The 24,031-nt window shown below is 46.7% G+C and overlaps 1 protein-coding gene across 5 annotated transcripts in view; it reads left to right on the top strand.

Moving 5' to 3' along the window:
* The window catches only part of MVB12B (multivesicular body subunit 12B), a 117,030-nt gene that overhangs the window by 71,893 nt on the left and 21,106 nt on the right, over window positions 1-24,031 (top strand). For 2 of the 5 annotated variants that reach the window (XM_084821336.1, XM_084821335.1), the window contains exons 8-9: window positions 16,139-16,194; window positions 23,900-23,959. In XM_084821336.1, coding sequence (XP_084677462.1) covers window positions 16,139-16,194; window positions 23,900-23,959 — 116 coding nt within the window. Of the gene's footprint in view, window positions 1-5,400; window positions 5,991-6,110; window positions 6,969-16,138; window positions 16,195-23,899; window positions 23,960-24,031 lie in introns of those variants that run through there. The other 3 variants (XM_084821339.1, XM_084821338.1, XM_084821337.1) reach the window with 3 other exon arrangements.

Raw genomic sequence — 24,031 nt, 5'->3', positions numbered from 1 at the left:
TATAATTTTATGCACTTACACACACTCACACACTCACTTTCTGTCTTTTGCTCACACTCACCACACACTGCACCATTTTGTACTCAAAAATTGAACGGAGAGGGTGTTTGATGCAATCCAGTTCACATGATGATTGTCTTTTCCCCTCAATGCACAACCCCCCTTTAGCTTTTTCTCATACTGGAAGTATTCCAGGTACTTGGACCATCTTTAGCTGACGTTTTCTGTACGTTTTCCCACTTTGTGATGGCTGTTTTGAAACCAACTTCGAAGTATTGTAATTGTGGCTGCGCTCGCTCGCTCCCTCCCTCCCTCCCTCTCAGTAGAGGTTGGGGTAAAGCAGCACAATAGCAAAGCAACAAGGAACTCTGGATCTGCTGTGCATGCAGACAGCCTTAAGCTAAAATGTATAAGAAAGATAGAAAGACTAACAACAGAGTATTAAAAAAAATCTATTTAAGCTAAACATTCCGGCTTCCACCTTTATCAGTAGCTGAGCTGTTAAATGGGTACCAAGAGTGGCAGTTTACAATACCTGGAGATGAACGTTTCTTAGCAATAAAAACAGAGGTATGAGTGGTGTAATGCTTATGAATCTTCCCCAGATTAAGGCTATTTGGACAATGAGTTCTGAGACTACAGATCCAGAAATGTTCCCTTTTGTCAAGCATATCAGGGTCTCCTTTTTTTGTTCTGTTGGAACCAATTGTAAATCTGAGAGACTGTGTGCAAGAGAGCTGAAATGTCTTGCAACAGGCTGCTCCGTTTTTTTGGTAAGAATCACAGATTTGTGGTTACTGAATCTTGTTCTTAGGTCCGTTGTAGTTTTCCAGTTGCTTCCAACAGAACAAACAAAAGACCCTGATACACTTCTATCTTTCTTTTACATCTATAAGAAAGGCACATCCTAACATAGAATTGACCATTTTATTAAAACATTCTTAATAAGTTCATAGTCTTTTTTTTTTAAGCAATAAAATTTGTTTTAAAATGGCCTCATTAACAACTGGCATTACTTTACATGACTCGTATTTTGCCGTACAAATCGAGGGGCACGCTTGGCACACGTATGTTAAACATACTGCATATTTTCAGTCAAGCCAAAATTGTTTTCAAAGTTCTCTCCAGGTAGCTGCTGAGAACTCTAATTTTCATTTTTGTCTCTTTAAGTCTTCTGACTTCGGAGATGTTTCAAATCACTCAGCTGGTTCATTAGTAGAAGACGATAGGAAATTTCTTACTTTCGTAATTGGACATTCCTTCCCTGTGGGCTCATGTTTAAGCTGCATGTTCGAGGGAGGGGGAGTGAAAGCCTCCTTCTCTCCCCTCCTCCCAGTAACTAACTAATAAGTGTTGCATTGTCATCGGGAGAGTAATGGTTTGCTGATTAGCATAATTAATGACAAATGGTGGTGTGGAGCTGGTGGATTGGTTTAGCAGATGATGAATCTGTCATGGCTCATGCTGGCTCCTGCCAAAGGGGCCTTACCTGGCTTCTTGGCCTTTTGGTCTTGCATAGGTAGCCCTCATTACTCACTGGCCACAGGTGCCAACTTAAATTTGCTGTCATATCCAGAAGAGGCAGGGGGACTCCCTCAACAACAGGGGCAGCTCTTATTTCACAGATTCCTTTGAGCATCATCTGATAGCTGCTCTATCACGGATAGCGGCTTTTTGCATTTATCTCTCTGCAAATGACTGCTGCCCGTCTTATCCTGCTTGGGCCACAGGCCGACGGAGTGATGGAAGGGTCCGGGTGAGCTGACCCCAGAGTCGAAGGCAACCGGCAGCGGTGAGGAGCAGATAACGGAGAGCCTGTCAGATGAAAGTCTACTGCGCGACCTTAGAGAGCTCCCAGGAATTGCAGGAAGCAAATCTTTAAAGGCGCAATCCTATGCATGTTGAGAGAGAGAAAAGGCCTACGACTCCCAGCGTGCCCCAGCCGGTGTTTGGGGGTGGGGGAGTTGACATGCTAGCAACGGTGGTATCTTTTGTATTCGCTTCAGATCATCCCTTTTTGCCATTTCCGTTAGCCATGTTTATTTGTTACATTTATATCCTGTCTTCCCTCCAAGGAGCCCAGGGCAGTGTGTGTGATCCTCTTCCCCTCCATTTCATCCTTAGAACAACCCTGTGAGGTAGGTTAGGCTGAGAGACAAAAGTTGGGCCAAATGAGCTCCGGGGCCAAGTGGGACTTGGACCTTCCCGCTTTGGTCCGCAGTGCCACGGTGGTTTGCGTCACATGCTGGATGCCCATGGGTACCCATTCCATAATCCAGCTCCCACTCATAGAACCTGTGGTCTGTTTTAGGGTTGTGGGTGGTTTCTTAACCTCCCCAGCAAACCACCCTCGCTGGGTTTGGATGACACGACAACATACAAGCAGGGGTTGGGTTACAGATCAGGTGCCCATGGGAAAACCTATAATGCCAGACTATGACCAGAGAGACCCAGGTTCAAATCCCCATGAAAGCTCAGTGGGCCTGTCACAATCTCCCAGCCTAGCCTACCTCACAGGGCGGATGTGCATTTATAATGGGGTGGATGGGTAATATGTGCCACCCTGAGATCCTTGCAAGCATAGTAGGATGATAAAGTGTAATCTCTTTTTTTTTAGATCATTGATTAATAAAGGCTCTGTTGCCTTTGAAGGGATAATTGAAAGCGGATTCACCTTTGGAACTGGAAAGTTTCAAGGGGGCCTGCTTATTGCAATGATTTCTTTTAAGTGATGTTTTAAAAAGCAAAAAAGAAAACACTTTCACTAATAAGGGTGAAAATCCTTAATTTTGCATTAGCGAAAAGGGGCTAATAATTATATAGTTAATTGGCATCTGGAAATGAGGATAATCTTAATTACAAAGCGCCATTTCCCTAATAGCTACAAGACTTGGGCATTTGATCTGTTATGGAGATTGGTGGCTATTATTCTATAATTAGCAATTCCATTAATGGGGGCATCCTATTTTGATGGGATTTGCATATGCAAGTAAAGCATACCTAGTAGAAAACGCATCACTGGCCCGGTGAATCTCCATGCTTTTCTTTCAAGGGATCCCTCTCCCCAATATTTTGTAATCATGTTCGGCTTAACTGCTTTCCTGTTTCATGGATTCACTCCTGCAGAATAGAACTGCCCGCTTAGATGCTCATGTTTAGGGAGGTTGAAGGAACTCTTAGCACAGGTGCTGAGTAAGTTGTTGTTCAGTCGTTCAGTTGTGTCCGACTCTTCGTGACCCCATGGACCATAGCACGCCAGGCCTTCCTGTAGGTGAACTTTAAATTTATGCAGTGACTGGGAAGTGTTGCATGCAGCGATTGCCGCATGTGAGGAGGAAAAACCCACATGCAGTGGCATGCATCTTAGAGTCAGGGATGCATTCAAATCCACATTGAGAGGCAGGTTGTGACTTGGTACATTGTGGAAGGCTGTGGATGGAATATTTAAACTTGGACTGGGGAGGCTTTGAACTGGGTTCGAATCTCTGCTCAGATTTGAACTGGGTTCGAATCTCTGCTCAGCAAGGAAGCTTGCTCTGTGACCTTGGACCAGTTGTTGTCTACAGTCTACTTAACCTTGTAAGGTTTTTAATTTTAATTTTTTGGCTAACAGGTGGGGAGCTATGTATACCACCTGGAGTTGCTTGGAGAAAAGGTGTAGTTATAGTAGACGTTAGGCTGAAAACACATCCCGTTCTGTTTATGGCTGCCAGGCCATATTGCTCATCGTATGTGGGCCCAACAGATCTCTGTATGTGACTCTGCTCAAGTCATTCTGTTCAGCCATGTGCTGGAGTTTTCCCCATGCACATACTGAGATCCAGTTCCAGTTTGTAGGTAAGGCACTGCTGTTCTGTGTTCGCATAAGAGCAATACGACAATGGAACCAATGACCTAGGGAGGTGGTGGGCTCTCCCACAGTGGAGGCATTCAAGACGAGGCTGGACAGCCATCTGTCAGGGATGCTCTGACTTGGATTCCTGCATTGAGCAGGGGGTTGTACTCAATCGTCTTGTAGGCCCCTTCCAACCCTACTATTCTATGATTCTATAATGCAGTTGGATTATTGCAATCAACCTAAGTGACTTTAACGAGGTGTAAAATTATCAGCATTCAGCTCACACAGTCTTTTTCTGTATTAGTGATTGAGTGCAATATTGCCTGTTCAAACACAGAGGCACCCCACCCCGCCACCTGTAAAACTTGGTTTTATTCTACAGTATGTGTGCAACACTTTTCAACCATAATAGTTCTCAGTGCCACTCACAACGATAAAATCCAGTTTATTGTGGGGATGGATCGCTCAATGTTTCCAGTTGATGTCAGTTTCCGAGGTGTTCATTCAATCAGGAATCCATTCTGTCCCGTTTTCTGCAAACAAATAATTTTAACCTGTATAGAAATCTGCCATTAAATTGTTTGGATTTCCCCTGAAATACACATTTTCCCCTAATACATGCGTTTACAAATTTCTGAGCCGAGAATTGCTTTGCAAAATTCGTAGAAGTGTACAACCTGGGGGATAAATGGCATATTAGTAATGAAAGTGGAAATTGGGACAGGTTACTTAAAAATGCAGGCCGCACAAAATCCTCCAGTGTCCTTCGTTTACAGGCAGATTACGTTCTGTAGCGCCAGCTGCTGTCTATGGATTGAGAGCAATGATGGGACACAGCTCCAGGTTCTGTTGTCCTGTGTGGTCCCTCTGGCCTTCCAGATGATGTGGGACTCCAACACCAATCAGCCCCAGCTCGCAGGGTGTGTCTGATGGGGGCTGGGGTCATGGGGATTGGGGGTCATGGGGATTGGAGTTGGGAACATCTGGAGGGGCCCAGGTTCCCCATCTCTGCCCATAAAGGTAGCGACACCAAAGGGTGGTCCTGGGGAGAAGCAGTGATGTGCAAGTTTCTCTTGGTGGTGGTGGTAAAGGATGTGTGGGTGGGTGGGGAGATGTTCTTCAAGTGCGCTCTCCAGCCCATCAAATGCTTCTTCTGCCACTGCTGTAATAGATCTATCCTGTGCTCCGTCAGGCCACTGCGTGGCTTCTTCACATACCGTGTTAACAACGGGACCATTCATTTCAAGGCCTTCCGCGCTTCTCACTAGCATCCAAAGTTTGTTCTCTCACAGGCTGTCCGCGTGCGTCTCTACCTTTGCTTTTCTTGGGCATTTGTCAGTGTGTGTCAGGCCCTGTCCTGCCTGTGTAAGGAATGACCATCTGGATGTGAAGAACTCCTGGGGGTTGGTTGATTTGGGCTAATCCTGTCGGGGTAGAGTGCCGAGGTAGCCTCTCCTGGTATAGCTACAGCTGGCAGGGCCCAACCAGCAAAGTAAACTGCAGTATGTTGTTTTCCGGGCCAAATTCAACGTGTTGTTTTTGACCTTTAAAACTCTTTACAGTTCCTGCCCAACCTGTGTTAAGGAGCGCCTCCAGCAACACCAGACAGGCCGCTCAACAAGATCAGCCTCGGATGGCCTTCTCTCTGTCCCATCAGCCAGGACAGCTAGGCTGGTAAGGACGAGGGACAGGGCCTCTCTGTGGTGGCCCCCACTCTGTGGAACTCCCTCCGTAGGGAACTCCGCCATGCCCCCTCTTTAATGAGCTTCCGTCGTGCATTAAAAATGTGGTTGTTCAGGCAGGCTTTTGGGGTGGGTGAGGGTATTTTTAGAAAATGATGTTTTTAATGTGTAATTTTACAGTTTTAGATTATATGTACTGTTGTACATCGCCCAGAGTGGCCGGGTGACCGGCCAGATGGGCGATTAAGAAATTTAATTAATAAAAAACAAATATGTCCTTGCCGCAACAGCAACCTATTTGTTGTGTCATGCCACTCTGTTGGGATAGAGAATGAACCTGTTTAATTTGCTTTCGCCCTTCTATTAGCATATTGCTTAGTTTTAGTTGGTTTATGCGTTATATCCAGACTTTCTCTTAAAATAATGCAGCTTACAATAAAAAGAAAATGCAATATCATATTATATTTATCAAAAGATTTGTTAGGGTGTTTTTTTCCCTGCCTGAAATGTTGTGGTTTTTTTTCATATTTCTGTAAACTTTGGGGGTTCCCCTGGGCATTCTGATACCCACCCACCTTCTTCTTTCTCAGAAGCCTGTTTATGGCTGTAATCCTGTTGGCACTCACCAGCGGAGTTCACTATTAGAGGGAGGGATAAGAATGCAAATGGCCCCCTGCTGGATCAGAAGAAATGTCCATCTAGTCCAGCTTCCTGCTTCCCACAGAAGCCAGCCAGATGCCCCTGGGAAGGCCAGAAGCAGCTCCTGAAGGCAGTAACAGTTTTCCACTATTAAGCCCCCAGCAGTGATACAGAAACATATTGCTTCTGAAATCCAAATAGTAAACTCAAGGAGGCAGCAGTTCTAAAACTTTGAGAATACATAGTAACCTGCTGTTTTATATGATAAAGGTTATCTTAAATTTTTAAAAAGTTCTTGCCAGCCATTGAAAGAGAGGGAGCCCGGTGAATCTCCACTGGGAAGGAATTCCACAGTTGTGGCACCACCCCCCAAAAGGCCCTCCCCCCATCCATCCGCTCCTCTTGTATGGATTGACCACAGAACAAGAGCCTCCTGGGCTGATCTCAAAGGCTGGATTGGTCCATATTGGAGCAGGCCATTCATGAGAGGTCTCAAGCCATTTAGGGCTTCAAGGGCATTTTACCAGCACTTTAAATCAAGCCCAGAAACCAATAGCAGCCCATGAAAATGAAAGAAGGTTGGAATATCATCGAGTGACGAAGACAGATAAGCAAAATGTCCCCTCGTCCGTGCATTGGGCTGACTTTCGGCCTCTCTGTAATGGTGCCCGCGCGTCCAGCAGATGAAACGAAGCACAGCCCTCCCTCTCTCCATGCACCGATGCAGTTCTTCCAGGAGCCTAAGTATGACAATGCCAGCATTTTTCATTTCCCTGACGTTCCCATTAATAAAGCAATGATCCACACGCAGCTTTGCTGAGTCTGTTCTTTATGCTTCCATCACTCACGACGAGATAATTTCACACAGGATCGTTTTTAAATTAAATGACGATAAAGACGCGTGGGGCTGTTTCGGTGTTCGCCAGTTCACGGGAGTCTATCAAGTCATTAATGTGTCGTGACAAATCACTTGACGTGAACAGGAGTAATTAATTATTTGCCTAAATAATGGTGTGGACGGTGCTCTCTGGGCCTTCTCCTTGAGAGGTCTAGATGGAGGGTGTCTGCTGAACCTCTTTTGAAAGAAAAAAAGGGGGGCATATACGGCTGAGTACATTTCCCCCAACCTGTGTTCTAGCAGAAGAGCTTTGCATTAAAATGGGTTCCTCCATTCTTATTGGTGGTGATGCTCTGTGCATAGTCCAAATGCACGGTGCGGTCTGCATCATTAAGGGTATGATAATACCCTTAAAGGTAAAAAAGGTAAAGGCATCCCCAACCAGTCGTGTCCGACTCTAGGGTGCGGTGCTCATCCCCGTTTCTAAGCTGAAGAGCCAGCGCTGTCCGAAGACGCTTCCATGGTCATGTGGCCAGTATGACTGAACACCGAGGTGCACAGAACGCTGTTACCTCTCCCGCCGAGGCGGTACCTATTTCTCTACTTGCAATTTCTTGCTTTCGAACTGCTAGGTTGGCAGAAGCTGGGACTGAAGATGGGAGCTCACTCCGTCACGCAGCACTCCGGTCTCGAACTGCTGTCCTGCCGACCTTCCGGTCTGCAGTTCAGCGTCTTAACCACTAAGCCACCGTGGCTTAGGCAAGCAGTATTTCCCTTTAAACCGGAAGCACCTGCAGCCAGAAGTGACGCAGTCCAGGAAAAGCTATACCATGTCTGTCGACTTATCAATAAAGCTGGTCCACAGCTCCATATTTTCAGTGAGGGTCATGTGTGCCTAGCTTTTGCTGGATTACACCATCCTACTAGAGTGATGCCAGAACACATGTCCTGTGTTCCTCAGACCAGCTTCCAAGGGGGAATCTAGTAGACAGAGGGTAGCAGCCAAGGAAATAAAAGGTCAATGCTGACCAGTGGAGGCTGGGGGCTCTGATGCCAGTGGGGCGGTGAATCCGCTCCGGGTTTCAGTCAGAACTGGTCAAAACTCTAAAGGAGGTCCTTTAGAGTTCTGACCAGTTCTGAATGAAACCCGGAGCGGATTCACCGCCCCACTGACATCAGAGCCCCCAGCCTTCCCTGTTGCTGATCCAGAAGCTTTTATAGCCCAAGAAGTTTACGAGAGGCCAGCAGGCTGTCAGGGTGGTTTCACACTGGAGTTTGGGTGGACCTCTTAGCCCTGCGTGGTTCACCGCGAGGGGATAGCATAGCAGAGATCCAGAGGTGTCTGATTCCACCTAGGGCTGAGCTGGAAAAGGCTGCATATCTCATTGAAAAAGTACCCTTCTCCTCGCCGCTTGGAGACTTCTCAGCTGTGTGTTTTGGGGGGTGGGGGCCACAAACTGTGGGGAGAGTGTCCCTCCTCCCTAGGCAAGGTGGAAGCATTGCCTTCACTGTGGGTTGGCTTTCTGACATTGCATAGCCACATCTGACGTGCTCTGTGGCATTGTCAGAAAATCTTAAGAGTAGTGTTGTGCCGAATCCTGCCCCCTATTTTCTGGCATTTTTTCTTTCCCTGCAAAAAAAAGGACTTTTTTCCGCCTCTTTCGCAGCAAGGGGGAGATTTCCGGAGAATTTTCTCCTTGGGGAGGGGGGCAGGGTTTCCACATACCTCTTTAAGTTTGGGAGGTATTTGTTGCTGGTTTCTAAAACTCTAAAATCCCTGATTGCTCATGCTTTGCAAACCAGCTTCTGCAGCCTTGGAGCCTTTCCAGAATGCCTGTTGGAGAGGGAGAGGTCATGGGGTCTCCTCGGAGTTCAGAAAGATCCGCTGAACTAGAGAAGAGTCCTGGGCTCCTGCAAGTGCAGAGGGTGTTTTTAAAGAAATAAAAAATGGAAAGCAGACCTCTCAGCTGCCCCCTATACTTAAAAAGGTAAGCTGAAATCATGTCCTCCTCCCCAAGGAGAAAGTTATTTGAAATCCTCCCTCCTCCACCAGGGTTTTTATTTCACACCCACCCACCCACGGAAAATGGAAGCTTTGACATTTTTGGCACAGCACTACCTTTGAGAGAGGCCCTTTATTCTGACTCAGAAAATTTTTATTAGCAGCAGCCTGGGTTTGCAAGGTGGTCACGTTATTGATGTGATCACTGACTGGCTCGGAGTGCCTTAGCAAGAAGCCTGAAAAAGAAAAAGAAAAAGGTAAATGGGGAGAGGAGCAGTGGTGAACACACCAAACAGGTACACAAGGCAGGCTGTTTATGGATTGTTTTCAGCCCCTTGGAAGTTTTCATAGTCAAAAAAATATCCAGCAGGACCCCTCATTCTACAACCACAACTCCCACCATCCCCATCTAACATCTAGGGATCGTGGGAGTTGTAGTCCCACACCTCTGCAGGCCGCGAAGTTGGGGAAGGCTGTTCTAGCCTGAACAGCTTGTGACAGCTATATCTGAAATCTCTTTCTTTCTCTCTTTCAGAGGTTTTCTTGAGCTTGTCATGTTCTTTGTCACAGAATGTTCTTTATTTTCAGCGATTTGAAGAGACCATCTGATCTTTCAGTGAGTCAAAAGGAACAATTGTGCACATTTTCATAATCACCATGAAATGCTGTGCGTACATATGTATAAAAATATATAATAACGGCAATTAGTAGTTTGAATTCCTCCTGTTTCTGATCCCATTGTTTGTTTTTCTTTTAAGGGAACAAGTGCTTATTATTCTGGGAAATGTTGTTCTGTTCCAGGTCAAATTCTTTGTCCTCTTTCAACTCGTTTATACTTCGCCGACGTCGCCAAATGGAATTCATCAGCATGTTTAAATTTAGGATCGCGCTTGGTAGCCTTTACTAAAAATACTGCGATTTGAAGGGAGACAAATTGCTGACTTGACAAACTGAGGTTGAAGCAGGGATCTGATGTGCAAAGAAGAAGCAACATGTTCCTTATGGTGCATAATGTGCCATTGTGCGTAGGAACATGGGGCAATGAGATACATTTTTTTTCCTGTATGTATTCATAGCCAACTTTCTCCAAAGCTTTAGGCTGCTTACGACAACAGTGTTAAAAAAAAAACAGAACAATGTAAAAATTCAAGTAGCAAACATTGCTAATGTGTTATGATGGCAACTTTTTTTTCCATGTACGCAAAGCTTGTGCCATCACCTTGCAGGAGGAAGACACACCTGCATCCAGAGAATCCGATCCAGATGTAGAAAGCCATTTCATAGGCCAGCTGTATGTGATGCTTGTCCAAGGACCTATGCGTGTAACCTCTCAAATGGTATTTTTTCACCATTGTCTGTAGTCCTTTGGCAAAACAGCAGCATGAATTTTTCCCCCAGCTGTGGAGAACATGGGCATCGTGGCCCTACTCTATCCAGTGTTGTCTGCGTGTTGCACCAGAGCCCCCATTTTGTGATGCCTCTCGCCATTGTGATTGTCCCAGCCAGGAATAAATGCAGCCAGGAACACAGGAGGTATACAGCAGGTCTGAGGCACAGGAGGTACACAGTGGGTCTGAGGCACAGGAGGTACACAGCGGGTCTGAGGCACAGGAGGTACACAGCGGGTCTGAGGCACAGGAGGTACACAGCGGGTCTGAGGCAACTTGAACCGGGGAATCTGGCATTAAGGCGCAAGGGCCTTACCCCTGTGCCACCAGGCCAACTCTTGGACAGAGGGAGCTTTCAGACAGACCTTTGCTGCTCTACAGCGCCACCCAGATAATGGCTGGAGAGCGGTGCTCTAGCTCTGCCGAACCAGATGGTCTGGGGAGCCCTTAGCCTGGCCATAGAATACTGGTTTCTGGCCTGGTTCCTCAGACAGAGTGGCTTCTCTGCCTCCCCTCCCCTTGAGTCTTGCCGGCCCTCCTGATCTCATTTCATTGCTCTAGACTTTGACCTGGCCTAGAGGGGCATGGAGAGGAAGGAGGGGTGCTTTGCCTGTACCATGTGCGTGCCCACAGTATGTTGCCCACAGAGGCCTCTCTTGATGCCCGCTAGACTCCCCACTCCTCCTGATCCTTTCTTTTTTTAAGACGCTGTAATTACACATCCTTTTTTTAATTGGGAGAATGACTTGCTGCCAAATGAAGGTCAGGTGGATGGTCAGGTTCCAAAAGGCACTTGAATCCTGCTGCCATTTTGCTGCCCATTGAAGAGACGGCAGAGTTGGAGGTACTGCTGATGACGCTTCCCTCGCTTCCTGCGGGAACCAGGTTGTGACATTTTTCTCAAAACCCTCCTCGTTTTGGTGCCTCTCTCTCCCTAAGAAGAAGCCATTGGATATGTCCGTTTTCACACACACACATACACACACACTCATATATGTGCACACGCACACACATACACGCACGCTACCGTGGCTCTTACTTTCTCCCCCTCAACCCGCCCGGATGTTCCCTCAAGTGTATATTTTATAAATAATAATCTCACCATGACAGGACTTGATGAGGCCGATTCTTTGCCACGGTGTGTTCGCTCCTCTCTTGACAGTGCGGCATTAATAACAGACTACATTTTGCGTCCTGCCATTTTTTTAAGCGCAATCATTCCGATAAAGGGCATCCACTTAATTACAGGTCTGCTTAATTACAGCTCTGTGGAAGCTCGTTTGCTCCACGTTGCAGCACCAAACCGTTTTGGCATATTTTTCACTTTTCATCCACCGCATGTGGGGTTTTTTTTTTCTTTTTCTTCCAAGCTCGGCATCTGTGCTATTCTTTATTCCTTCCTTCTTCCAAGGGTATGTATTCTTCCCCTCCATTTTATCCTCCCAATAACCCTGTGAGGTAGATTAGGTTGAGACAAAACAGCTGACACTAAGTCACCCAGTCAGTCCCTCAGCTGACTATGGCTTTGGATCTGGGTCTGTGTTTCTTAAATGTTTGGGTGCCTTCTTTGTTCCCATATGAAGATAAAGACATGCATGCCTGTATTTAAAAAAAAATGTTTTTACTTACTACATTTTTATTCCACCCAGCAGCCAAAGCTCTCCGCGTGGTTCACAAAACTATAAAATACAAGACAGTAAAATAAACAAACTAACAGATATAAAGCAAACTAAAAAATTAAAATGCCTGGGGGGATAAAAAGGCCTTCACCTGGCGCTGAAATGAGCACAATGTTGGCGCCAGGCAAACCTCTCTGGGAAGCTCATTCCACAACTGGGGTGCCACAGCAGAAAAGGCCCTCTTCTTAGTAGCCTCCCAGTTCAGTTCTTTAGCAGGAGCTCCTGGAGAAGGACTGCTGAAGCTGATCTTAGGGTCCAGCCAGGTGTATATGGGAGGAGACGATCCTTCAGCTAGCCTGGTCCCAAGCTTTGAATGTTAAAAGTTTAAATTTCCTGTTTGACATTTAAGACCTCCCTCCATCTTAAAAAAAAACAAAATGAAGCTCAAAGTTTGCACCTGTGTGGCAGTGCTGGGCTTCCTAGCTGCTTGGAGTGGCTCTTAGCTGGAGGGCAAGAGGGGGGGAGTTTGACAAAGTAAGGCAGCTCCCAGACCCACTCATAAATCCATAAGTGATTGTGGTTTTGCGTGAATGTTTGTCTTCTTAAAAATAAATAAATCACAAAATGGTGGTGGGGTCTGGACAGAATGGATTTGGGAAGAAAATAAGTCTCAAGGGTCACTGATGGAAACAAACTGATCCATCCATTCCTAGTGTTCGTGCATGTGGATACCAAAAGTCAAGTTCCGCTAGAAACAAAAAGCTGAGGGAAAAAACATGGAACCCTAGCAGTAAGCATTTAAAAATCCACATTCTGATTGCAAATTTTGAATTTGAAAGTGGGTTTAACTCTCAATTCCCCTGCCTCACATGCCAGTTTGAAATGCTAATGTGCCGATAAAGCAATTCCGTGCATGTCTACTCAGAAGTAAGTCCCGCTGAGGTCAATGCATTATCGTCAGGTAAATATGTGCAGGATCTCCACCAGAATGTGACTTCTGCTCTCTCTCCCTCTCTCTGTATCTCTTACCTCAGTCAAATTTTACACACATTTACTTCGTTGTAAATAAAACCAGGGGAAGCATATATAAAAATATGAGAAACCGATATAAATTATATTTCATTCTCTCTCTCTCTCTCTCTCACTCCCCCCCCCCCCCGGTGGCTGATCACACCCAGGGCATCTTAGTTTCGACAAGCTGGGCTGCTTCATGTTTTCTAGCTGTACCCCAGTGATGAGGGAAAATGCAAGAGGTTCCCAGAAAACAGGACCCCTTTAAAGATAAAGCAAAAAACAAGAGCACCCATTACGCCAGCGTGGTATAGTAGCTAGAGTGTTGGACTGGGAGCCGGGAGATCCGGGTTCTAGTCCCCACTCGGCCATGGAAGCTCACTGGGTGACTTCGGGCCAGTCACAGACTCTCAGCCCAATCTCCCTCACAGGGTTGTTGTTGTGAGGATAAAATGGAGAGGAGGAGGATAATGTACACGGACTTGGGTTCCTCATGGAGGAAAAAAGGCAGGATATAAATGCAATAAATATATTACTGGCAAACAAGAGGCACACAGCAACAACCTGCACCCCGTCTCTTTGATGTGTTGTAAGGTGGCCGACATGCAACTGCGAATCCAGAACTATTCATGATATCTGCGTATGTGCGCGCATTTCCCTGTATGTGTGTGTTTCCTTTTCAAATCTCCAGCAAACAAATGAATAAAGTATTGATTTGGAAGGACCTTAAAAGACACGGAAAGACGTCACCCGTGCAATGTAAATGATCACTTTTGTAGTCTCACATAATAGCCTTGCGTCCCAGTATCTTTGTCCTTTTATTGGCGTCTCTTTCCAACTCTGGGGTTTGGTTGTGTTTAATAGCTCGCTATCAGATACTGTCACCAGATCTCGGCTTGGCAAGGAAGAACCCACTCACCCTGTATGTTACACACCCTTTCTAGTTTCAAAATGTCATCATCTTTTTCTTCTTTTTTTTAAGAAGCTTCTAATTATTATTTTGAAAGCTTCCTCTTGTTACTACCCTTGCGCGGAACAGAGAGCAAGGCCATCCTTGTACGGTCTTTCTCTGAAGACAAAACAACCCAACCCAACCCAAGCGAAATATTTCAGATTTTCCAGTAACTCTTGTCCTTTGAAATGAAAATGGTGCTATTGATGTGGATGGAGCGCAAGGCATTTTTGAGGTGTCCTAGCAACAATGTATTTTGCTATCTCTTTTCAAGAGAGGGAAGAAATCTATTCAGTTGTTGTTGATAAAAGCCTCCTCTGACACAGTTTGGGTGTCTGGTTTCTCAGGGTAACAAACATTTTATCCCCCCCCCCCCCCGGAAGAATGTGTATTTTAGGAAAAAATCTAGAGATTTGCAGGTTAAGAAAGGCTGGGTTCACACAACACGCCAACCCACATTCAGTGGTTGAGTGTGGGTTGTTGTTGGGTTGCTTGTTGAACCATGGGTTAGCATGTTGTCTAAACCCGGGAGATTTTCTGCAGCATGGCTTGTTAACTATGTAGTGTGGCTTATTTTTCTTGAACATGCCACCTTGAGAACCCATGGTTTGTTGTTGGGGTGTTCAGGGTGGTTAACAAGTCACCCTGTGGAAAATGTCCTGGGTTCAGACAACACTCTAACCCATGGTTCAACAAACAACCCACAGTTCAGCAAACAACCCATGCTCAACCACTGAGTATGGGTTAGCGTATTGTGTGAACCCAGCCAAATTGAGGATGCTCCTGCTGCTGCAGGGTTGGTTGACTCACAGGAGCAATTTGGGTTGTGTAAACCATGGTGATGAAGCCTGCAAAGAGGGATGTTGGATCATAAGTAGTTGCCTTAGATTGAGTCGCACCATTGGCCACTTAGCTCAGGGTTAGGCAACCTCATGTCATCCAGATGTTTTGGATTTCAACTTGGATTTCATGGCCAGCGGTTGGGGATTCTGAGAGTTGTAGCCCAAATCATCTGGCAGGTCACAAGTTGCCCATCCCTGATCTAGCTCCGAAGGTAGAATGGGATTTAGCGGTAGATGTCAGCTGACTTCCAGTGGAAAAGGAAGGGGTTCAGACTCGGAGCATCTGAGCAATAGAAATGGGTTTAAAATGTCTGTACGCGCGCATGCGCACACTGCCCCTCCTAAATCAGGCTGCTGAAATCACGAAACCTTGGTGGGAAAAGAGGAGCAGGTGTGTGTGTGAAAAGACTTGTGTTTGAGCTCCAGTTCTGGTACTGGAAACGAATCCTGGGCTGAGCATGTGCTCAAAGGCACTTGGTTCCGCAATTTGGTCTTCCTGAGCTAGTGTCTTGCACCTGGCTCTTTCCAGGACCTCGGCGTTCCAGCAAAGAGCAAAGGAGGTCTTGCAAGCCTCAAGAGAGCCAGTGTGGTGTACTGGTTAGAGTGTTGGACTGAGACTCAGGAGGTCTGGGTTCTAGTCCCATTTGGTCATGAAGCTCACTGGGTGACTGACTATCAGCCTAACCTACCTCACAGGGTTGTTGTGAGGGTAAAATGGAGAGGAGGCGGATCATGTAAGCCACCTTGGGTTCTTTGCAAGAGGAAAAAAGGCAAGATATAAATGTAATAATACATAAATGGTCTCAGCCGGGTTTCCAGTGCCTACCTGGAGATGCCGGGGATCGAAACCAGCACCTCCTGCATGCAAAATATGCACTCTACCCACTGAACCGTGGTCTCCCCTCTGAGAGGGCAGTGCAGAGAGGTCATGATACAGAAGAGGAGGGTTTTTTTAGCCCCACTCTTGTCATATTCCTCCCCCTCCAAACTGACCACCCCATTTGCTGTCAGTACTGTGGCTTTGACATCCGGGGGCGGGGGGAGGAATATACAAGGCCAAGTGGAATGGGACTGGAGCTTCGGTGGTGGCGGGGGGAAGAGATTCTGCGGGAGATGTTTGCAGGAAGAGTCGGGGGGAGTTGTAGTCAAACACATCTGGAGGGTGCCGGGTTGGGGGAGGCTGGACTGTACAGACAAGGCCAAATAGGACCGTTTTTATTGCGACGGCCATGTCAAGGGAGTTGCTTCAGGGACTCCAAAATCGGAGACGAGACGTCAGTGTGTTGAGTGTGACGGTGTTGATGCTCTCTTTGCGTTTTTCTTGTAGCAATGGAAGGTGTGCCTTTTATGATCTCGGAGAAGTTTGCCTGCGCTTCTGAAGGGGTGAGTAGTCTGTGTTTTATTCATCGCTCGCACCGTCATTCCTTCTCATTTGTCCACTTCGTACAGCACAGAGGTTCGTTCGGGATGGGGTGATGGCCGGTAGCTCAGATGGCTTTTAAAAAGAGGGGCCCGCTCATGGGTCATAGGTCTGTTGTTGGCTGTTTAGAGCCTCCATCTAAGGAGGCAGTATACCTTTCGATGCAAGGTACAGTGGACAAACAAGAGGGGAGCACATTGTTATGACCTGCTTGTGAGTTTCCAGAAACATCTGTCCTGACGCTGTTAGAAACTGCATACTTGGCTTGTCGGATCAGCGGTGAGAAAGATCTTTATGCTGTTGATTTTTGACAAAAGAGCCCCCATCCACACTTTCATCTGTGTGACTCTGTTGCTTATTCTGAACCCAGGTGCGGTACTGTGTCACCAGCTTCCACACACATGGCTTTCTCCCAAACAGCAGAGGAAGGGCTAAACTTGTCTCTGAACTGGATCACTGTAGATTGCAAGGTTGTCAGGGTGCAGGGAGAAGGTGGTGGCTCCTATTTTTCGTATCAAAAAAAAAATAATGTAGAAAGCCCTGCATATAGACAATTAGTCTGTCAGGGAGGGAAGGGTTCTGTTCTAGCTTTTTCCCCGGACATGCGATCTTTCCATGTGCAAGGGAAAGGTTTTGTTTTTGCAGCGTGCGTTGTAAAGTGGTACAGTCCTGACAACGGGTTTGCTCCCTCCTCTGCTCTTTGGGAGAACGAGAGTTGGCCTTGCTTGACAATCAATTTATGTATTTATTTATTTGCAGTCTTCATGTACTGCTCCACATCAAAAGGTTTCTGAGCAGTGAACAGCAAAGGTAAAAGAATAAAACACCATGTTAAAACAATGGAACGATATGCGCGCGGTCAGCGGCCTGCTCCCCGGCATGCGCCTGTGCGGTGTCTCTTCCCTCCCCATCACCCCACCACCCCGGCCACCCCTGCTCGCCAAATGTAACCCATTTGGCGAGTGCCTTCCCCCCAGCACCTATTTCTGGGAGCTGCTTAGATCTCGAGGAATATCCGCCATTCCGCGCACGGAGCACAAACTAACTTTAGCTGGCCCAACTCCGCTCGGTTGCCGTGGCGACGCTGGACGGCCTCCAGCTGCCGCGGGGAGGGAGGCCTCGCCGGCCCTGTTTACCAATTCCACTCTAGGAAGTTGAGAGGTCGTTACGTCCTAATGAGGCAGCAGATGGACCGCCGCTGGAGTCCCGGCTGCAGAAGCGCTGCCTCAAGGAAGACCTCGTCCATCTTCGCAGCTCACCCCTGTGGCTCGAGAGCACCGCCGCTGCCAGCCAACGCCTTTTCCGCAGACGGGTTCCCCTTGGGTTGCCGGTGCCCCGGCCGATGGTGGCACGCGACGACTGTGTCCACGTGGGATTTGGTCTCTCCGAGGAAGCGGCCGTGTAGGAGTCAAAATCGCGTGCGCTCCCGTGTGCATCAGACGTGCACAGAGACCTTTGGCAGACGCCTTCCTTCGCTCCTCGTCCCCTTCAGAGGTGTCCGTGGCAGGGCGCTGAGGCTGCGGAACTCCATCCCACGGGAGACTTGTATGACGCCCGCACTGCGGGCTTTCTGGCGGGCGATGAACACTACAATTTACTTCATCGGGTCTTTGGCCTTGACTGATTTGCGGGATCTTTCATACAGTTGTGTGTACTCCATCCGGGAGTTCTCCAGATGTTTTGGACTACAGCTCCTATCAGCCACAGCCATCCTGGCCAGTGTTCAGGGATTATGGGAGTTGTCGTCAAAACCATTTGGAGGGCACCAGGTTGCCTACCCCAGACAATGGCACCAGGTTGCCTGCCCCAGACTAGATAGACAAATGGATTGGATCGGCCTAAGCCTGCTTCCTACTTCAAACATGACTGCCATTCACTTCCAAGACCGTCTTCTCAGCCATAAGGACTAGCAACTTGATTGTGTGCCTGTGTTGTAGTTTTTAAATGAAAGCCAAGTTTCTCAAGATATGGAATAGTGTTCGGTGCCAACAGCGGTATGGGTTGTCCCTGAATACACAGCCCTGAAGACATATTTATTTTTTTAATGGAACTTTGCACCTCTTTAAAGACATCATAGTCAATTAACAGGATTGATTTTAATTATATTAAACCTCCATCAAATGACTGTTCCAGGGACATGCCTGTGTTTGTTTTTAGTCTAAGAAATATGTGGGAATGTTTCCTCCAAGACAGTGTCTGCTCCCCCCCTTTTAAAAATACTTTGCTTTAAAAATAATTAACTTAAAAAAAATCCCAATGGCCCAAATAGGAGGATTTGTTTCTGTTTTTAAAGAACAAGATCAATCTAAGCAATGAATCGACTAAACCTGCTGAGAACACTGGCTAAGATTGTAGACAAATTCATGGAGGAGAAGGCTGTCCATGGCTACTAGTCCTGATGCCCCTACCTTCAGTATCAGAAGCAGTGTGCCAGGTTGCTGGGGAACATGGGCAGGAGGGTGCTGTTGCACTCATGTCCTGCTTGTGGGTTTCCCATGGGCAGCTGTTTGGCCACTGTATGAACAGAATGCTGGACTAGATGGACCCTTGGTCTGGCCCAGCAGGGCTCTTCTTAGGTAGTCCAGCACATCTGGAGGCTACCAAGCTGGGCAGAACCATTGCAGCCCTGTTTACGTACAGATGGGCCATGTTTCGACTTGCTAGGAGCTTTTGAGAGGAGGCGGACCAGAATTCAGACCATGAAGATTTGGGCACAGTGTTTTCGTGGCCATTGGGCGGCAGCAGCAGAGACTGGACTCTGCTCTCCTGGCGCATGGCCATGTCGGGTCATGTTTTGTTCCCTGCCCCTCCGGCGTTGCTGAGGAAGCCAGAATTCCACAGCTGCTAGGCCGGATGCCAGGAGAGATTACGGCCCTTCTAATCCTCCTTTTAAAGATTCCATATGGAGGGGGCACTCAGTGCAACGCCGTCGAAAAGGCTCCCGGAACTGACTTGCGCAGCCCCACATCTTATTCTTGAGTAGCTCAGGGGTGGGCAACCCAACACCCCCCAGATGTTTTGGCCAGTGGAGGCTGGTGGCTCCGATGTCCATGGGGCAGTGAACCCTCTCCGAGTTTCCGTCAGAACTCTAAAGGAGCGATCCAAGTTGCTCTGCACCCTGGAGAGCTCCTTGAGAGCCCTGACTGGTTCTGATGGAAACCCGGAGCGAATTCACTGCCCCGCTGACATCAGAGCCACCAGCCTCCCCTGGTTTTGGCCCCAGCCAGCCTGGCTGATGGCCAGGGATTATGGGAGTTGTAGTCTAAAACATCGGGAGGGAACCAGGTTGCTTATTCCTGTGCTAGCGAATTGCCTGCGATCTTTGTCAGGAAGGGGGTGGACTCTTCCCCCCCACCCCTCCCCCCCACACACACACTGAACTCTACCTCATGTGGTAGCCTTGCCCAACTTGGCTGGGATTTATGGGAATTGTAGTCCAACACGTCTGGAGAGCACCAGATTGAGGAAGGCACATTCAACATAACTTACGTCCGGACCCAGAAGCTGGTCTGAGAACTCCGGTTGCTCCAGCGGTTGCAACAGCAACAACCCACCCCATAGCAAGTGGAGGTGGGGTGTTGTGGAGTGCTTTAAATCCACCCAATCCCCATCTTCCCTGTCTGCCATTGGAGCGATTGCAACAGGTGTGGAGAGGGAGGAGGCCAGACCTGTTTTTCCATACCTGGCCACATCACGCCACAGGGGCCCCTTGATTAATTTTCTTGCATTTCTATCTGGCCTGTCCTCCAAGGAGCTCAAGGTAGTGTATACAGTTCTTCTCTCCTACCTCCATATTTTCCTCACAACAGCCTTGGAAGGTCGATCAGGCTGTAAAAAAAAAAAACCTTATTGGCCTGGAGTCATCCAGTGATCTTCCAAGGGGACTGGAACCCAGGACTCCCCCAGCCTAGTTCCCAGCCTTGGTTCTCTAGATGTTTTTAGGCTACAACTTCTCTCATCTCTGACCGTTGGCCATGTTGGCTGAGGATGCTTTAGTAATTAATTTATATTACTTTTACCCCACTCCTCATGCAAAAAAGGATTAAATGTGATCAGTAGAATCAAGACAGTGCCTGCCCACAGGCTTATAATCTAAAAAGGCACAACACAAAAGGAAAAGTGGATGGGAGGGAAGAGGGGAAAAAGCAAGTTGTATTCCAGCAGGGTTGGTGGAATGGCCCTGCTTCCGATTATGACAGCTGCAGACCTGCAGCATCTGGGGACCCAAGGTTGGGAACCCGTGCTCTAACCACTACACCACAGGGGCTCTTAAATCTCAAACTGTTCTGATCTGCATAGCTCCGCCCATTCATCCGGATAGCCCCACCCTAGATTCTAGTTCTTGTTCCTACAATGTGGTAGAATATTAGAACCTGGTTTCTGTCCTCCTTCGCTTCATTCTCATGTATGTATGTATATATATGTATGTATGTGTGTGTGTGTGTATATATATATATATATATATATATGTGTGTGTGTGTGTGTGTGTGTATATGGGAGGGCTTTCGTTTTAAAACGGAAAATAAAGATACATGCAGAGTTTGAAAAATCTAAGTATTTCATAGACTTGATGATACGATGTGTCAGGAGAAACCCAAACGAAATACCGAATTAAATCAAAATAAAAACATGGGTGGTGATTTTGCGGAGGGACAGTAGCTTGCTTTGCATGCAAAAGGTCCCGGGTTCGGTCCCTGCCATCTCCAGTTAAAAGGGTCAGGTGGTAGGTGCTGGGAAAGATGGACTGCTAGTCCTGACGGCTACGTGCTCCCTCCAGTATCAGAGGCAGTATTCCTATGTACAGCAGTTGCTGGGGAACATAGGTCGAGGGGTGCTGATGCGCTCCTGTCCCGCTTGTGGGTTTCCCATGGGCAGCTGGTTGGCCACTGTGTGAACAGAATGCTGGACTAGATGGACCCTTGGTCTGATCCAGCACGGCTCTTTTTATGTTCTTATGACACTCACTCCAACCTGGTAAAAGGCAGCCTCCTTTTGCTGCTTGTTTCAGTTACTTCCACAAAGATACCAGTCCTCAGTAAATTTACAGGACTGCCGCCTGCCACCATGAATATGAACATAGTGAGTGTCTAGGCTGTCTTTTTACCCAGTGGGCCTTCTGGGTGGGCTAAAATAAACAACTTGGAGGGAGCCTCAGTGTTAGAGGATTGTCTGCTCCCATGTATTCCTGCCCAGACCCTAACATCATCTTCAGAGGCCCTCCTCTGGGTGCCAAATGAGGTGAGATGAAAAAGAGAGGGCCTTTTTGGTAGTGGCACCTCCCTCCCCATAGGGGCTTGCCTGTGGTCTTTCTGGCGACAGGTGAAGATCTTCTTATTTGCCCAGGGTTTTTAATCCTTCCATTATGTTTTGAAATGTGTAATTGCGTTTTTAGATCTTTTACACCCCACGGGCTTTTACTCTGGGTTTTCTTTGGTTTTATTCTGTTGTTTTAAACTTATAAACGTTTGTATATGATCTTTTATTGTGTTGTATCTTAGGGTTTTAATTTCTGTGAACCATCCAGAGAGCATTGGGCTGTTGGGCGGTAAAGAAATGTAATATATAAATAAATAAAATAGAGCAAACGTTTTACAGAGAGAAGGCCTTGACTTCACTCCTGGGCTCTCAGTTTTAGGTCTAGGAAAGAAATCCACAGGATTTCATCCAGTTTCATCCTCCACTTCAGCACTTCCAGAGCGAGGGGGGGGTGGAATTAACAAGTTCTTTGACAAGTATAGAAAATGGCTCTGCTGGACTAAGTAGTCTGTGGAGAGGATGAAACTGGCAAGGATATTTACAAGAGGGGAATGTGCTTCTGCGGAGCTGCAGGACCGACAGGCGGACCTACGATTGTGCGCACTTGCACAAGATCGCCAATTTTAAAAAATATTTTTAAAAATTACGACCCCCATCAATGCAGATTTCAAGGCCCCCCCCTCCCCGCCCAGCAATAATCCAATTTGCATGAATTTGCCACTATTACAAAACAAAAACAGAATCCGTGCATTGGATCAACTCACTACAGATCAAGTCGATGCCAGCAAGGGGAAAGAACAAAATCCACCAGGGCTGAACTGGAAAAATCCATTGGGTTTTCTCTCTCTCACACACACACACACACACAATGAAATTGTCATGCATCCCTAAGTATACCACCTTGAGCAACTTGTAGGAAAGACAGGATATATAAATTTAATAAATAAATATGTTTGTTATTTATAACCGTTAAAATCTGCCATCAAACACTCTCACACGCACATCCCAGAAAAGACATAACACTTTGGAGAACAGAGGGCAACCAACACCCCACATCATGATTGTCGCTTTCTAGGGAGTGCGGGGAGAGCAGGAGACGCCCCCTGTTGAGATGTTAATCCAGCTGCGTCTGGATGCGCAGCACTAATTCAGATCTGCTAACTGTGCTTTTGAATGGGGGACAGACATGATGTGTCATTCAGCGTATTCATTGATTTTATTTAAAATAAACTGGATACGCCACCTCCCCCCCGCCGCCACGCCAACACTGAACTCAAGGCAGCTTTCCAAAATCAAACATCACACGCGCTATAAAAACCAGATGCATCAAGAAATTGCAAAACAAGCATTCATAAGACAGAGGTCATCAAGGGAACAGCATTAATGCAACAAGCCAAGAGAATACACAGCTAAGTAGCACAAATAGCCTAGTGCTAATGGCATCTCCCAGGCATTTTTTATTTAGTTTAGATTTTTAATTTTAGATTTAATGGCTACTTTCATGTGGTTTATGCCCAAAGGAATGAAGAGACAAAGTCTCAGGATGTAAATATATATATAGTGAGAGACAGACAGACAGACAGACAGACAGATATACATATATAATATTTCTGCACTTCAAAGAATGAATCTCTCTCTCTCTCTCTCTCTCTCTCTCTCTCTATATATATATATATATATATATATTCTGCACTTCAAAGAATGCATCTCTCTCTCTCTCTATATATATATATATATATATATATAGTTGTTGTTCAGTCGTTAAGTCATGTCCGACTCTTCGTGACCCCATGGACCATAGCATGCCAGGCCTTCCTGTCCTCCGCTCTCTCCCGGAGCGTGCTCAAGTTCATATATATATATATATATAGACACACACACACACATACATATACATGCATATATATTCAACATCCTGAGACTTTGTCTCTTCATTCCCATGGGTTATTTTGGAAATTCTCCAGTTTTATTTCACCGATATGCTTTACACAACATTTTTTTTCCTGTGCTGTTTGCTGTTGTTTTTGTATTGTGTTTTTCTTATGCTTTTAGCTTTGTAATAAACCCAGAGAACTTTTGTTATTGGGCAGATTTAAAATATATAGTGAAGAAATGTGGGTGTACATACGTTGTGAACATCAAGTATTTGCTTTTGCGGGTAAGGGTCCCGGTAACCTCAGGAATGAAAGGATGAGTTTTGCTCATGGGGGGACTGGGAGTGAGAGAGAAAGTGGGCAGAGATCCTAACGTGGTGGGTGCTTTTCTGGAATTGGTGGTGTTCTGGCAGCCTGATGGAAATGGATTGTCTACTCGTTTCTTGCAGGCGATTGCTGTGATAGTCAGAAACTGGAGGAGACTTGGCTGGGATTATCCTTAAGCTTTCAACTAAATGTTTTTGGCCTCTTTTTGTAGATGCAGCCTGTCAATCTCTTGGGCATCACTATTAAATCCTTGGCAGAAATTGAAAAGGAGGTAAGTACTTCCGGGGACTTATCTTTGCTCAGTGCTCCAGTCCTCGTCTCCTTTTTTGCAGCTGGGTAAGAA

This window comes from Heloderma suspectum, chromosome 14, assembly GCF_057233095.1.
Source record: "Heloderma suspectum isolate Gila_16-S chromosome 14, 16-S_ref, whole genome shotgun sequence".
Taxonomy (NCBI): Eukaryota; Metazoa; Chordata; class Lepidosauria; order Squamata; family Helodermatidae; genus Heloderma; species Heloderma suspectum.
The sequence above is the reverse complement of the archived record's forward strand: the minus strand, read 5'-3'. Positions and strand labels throughout refer to the sequence as shown.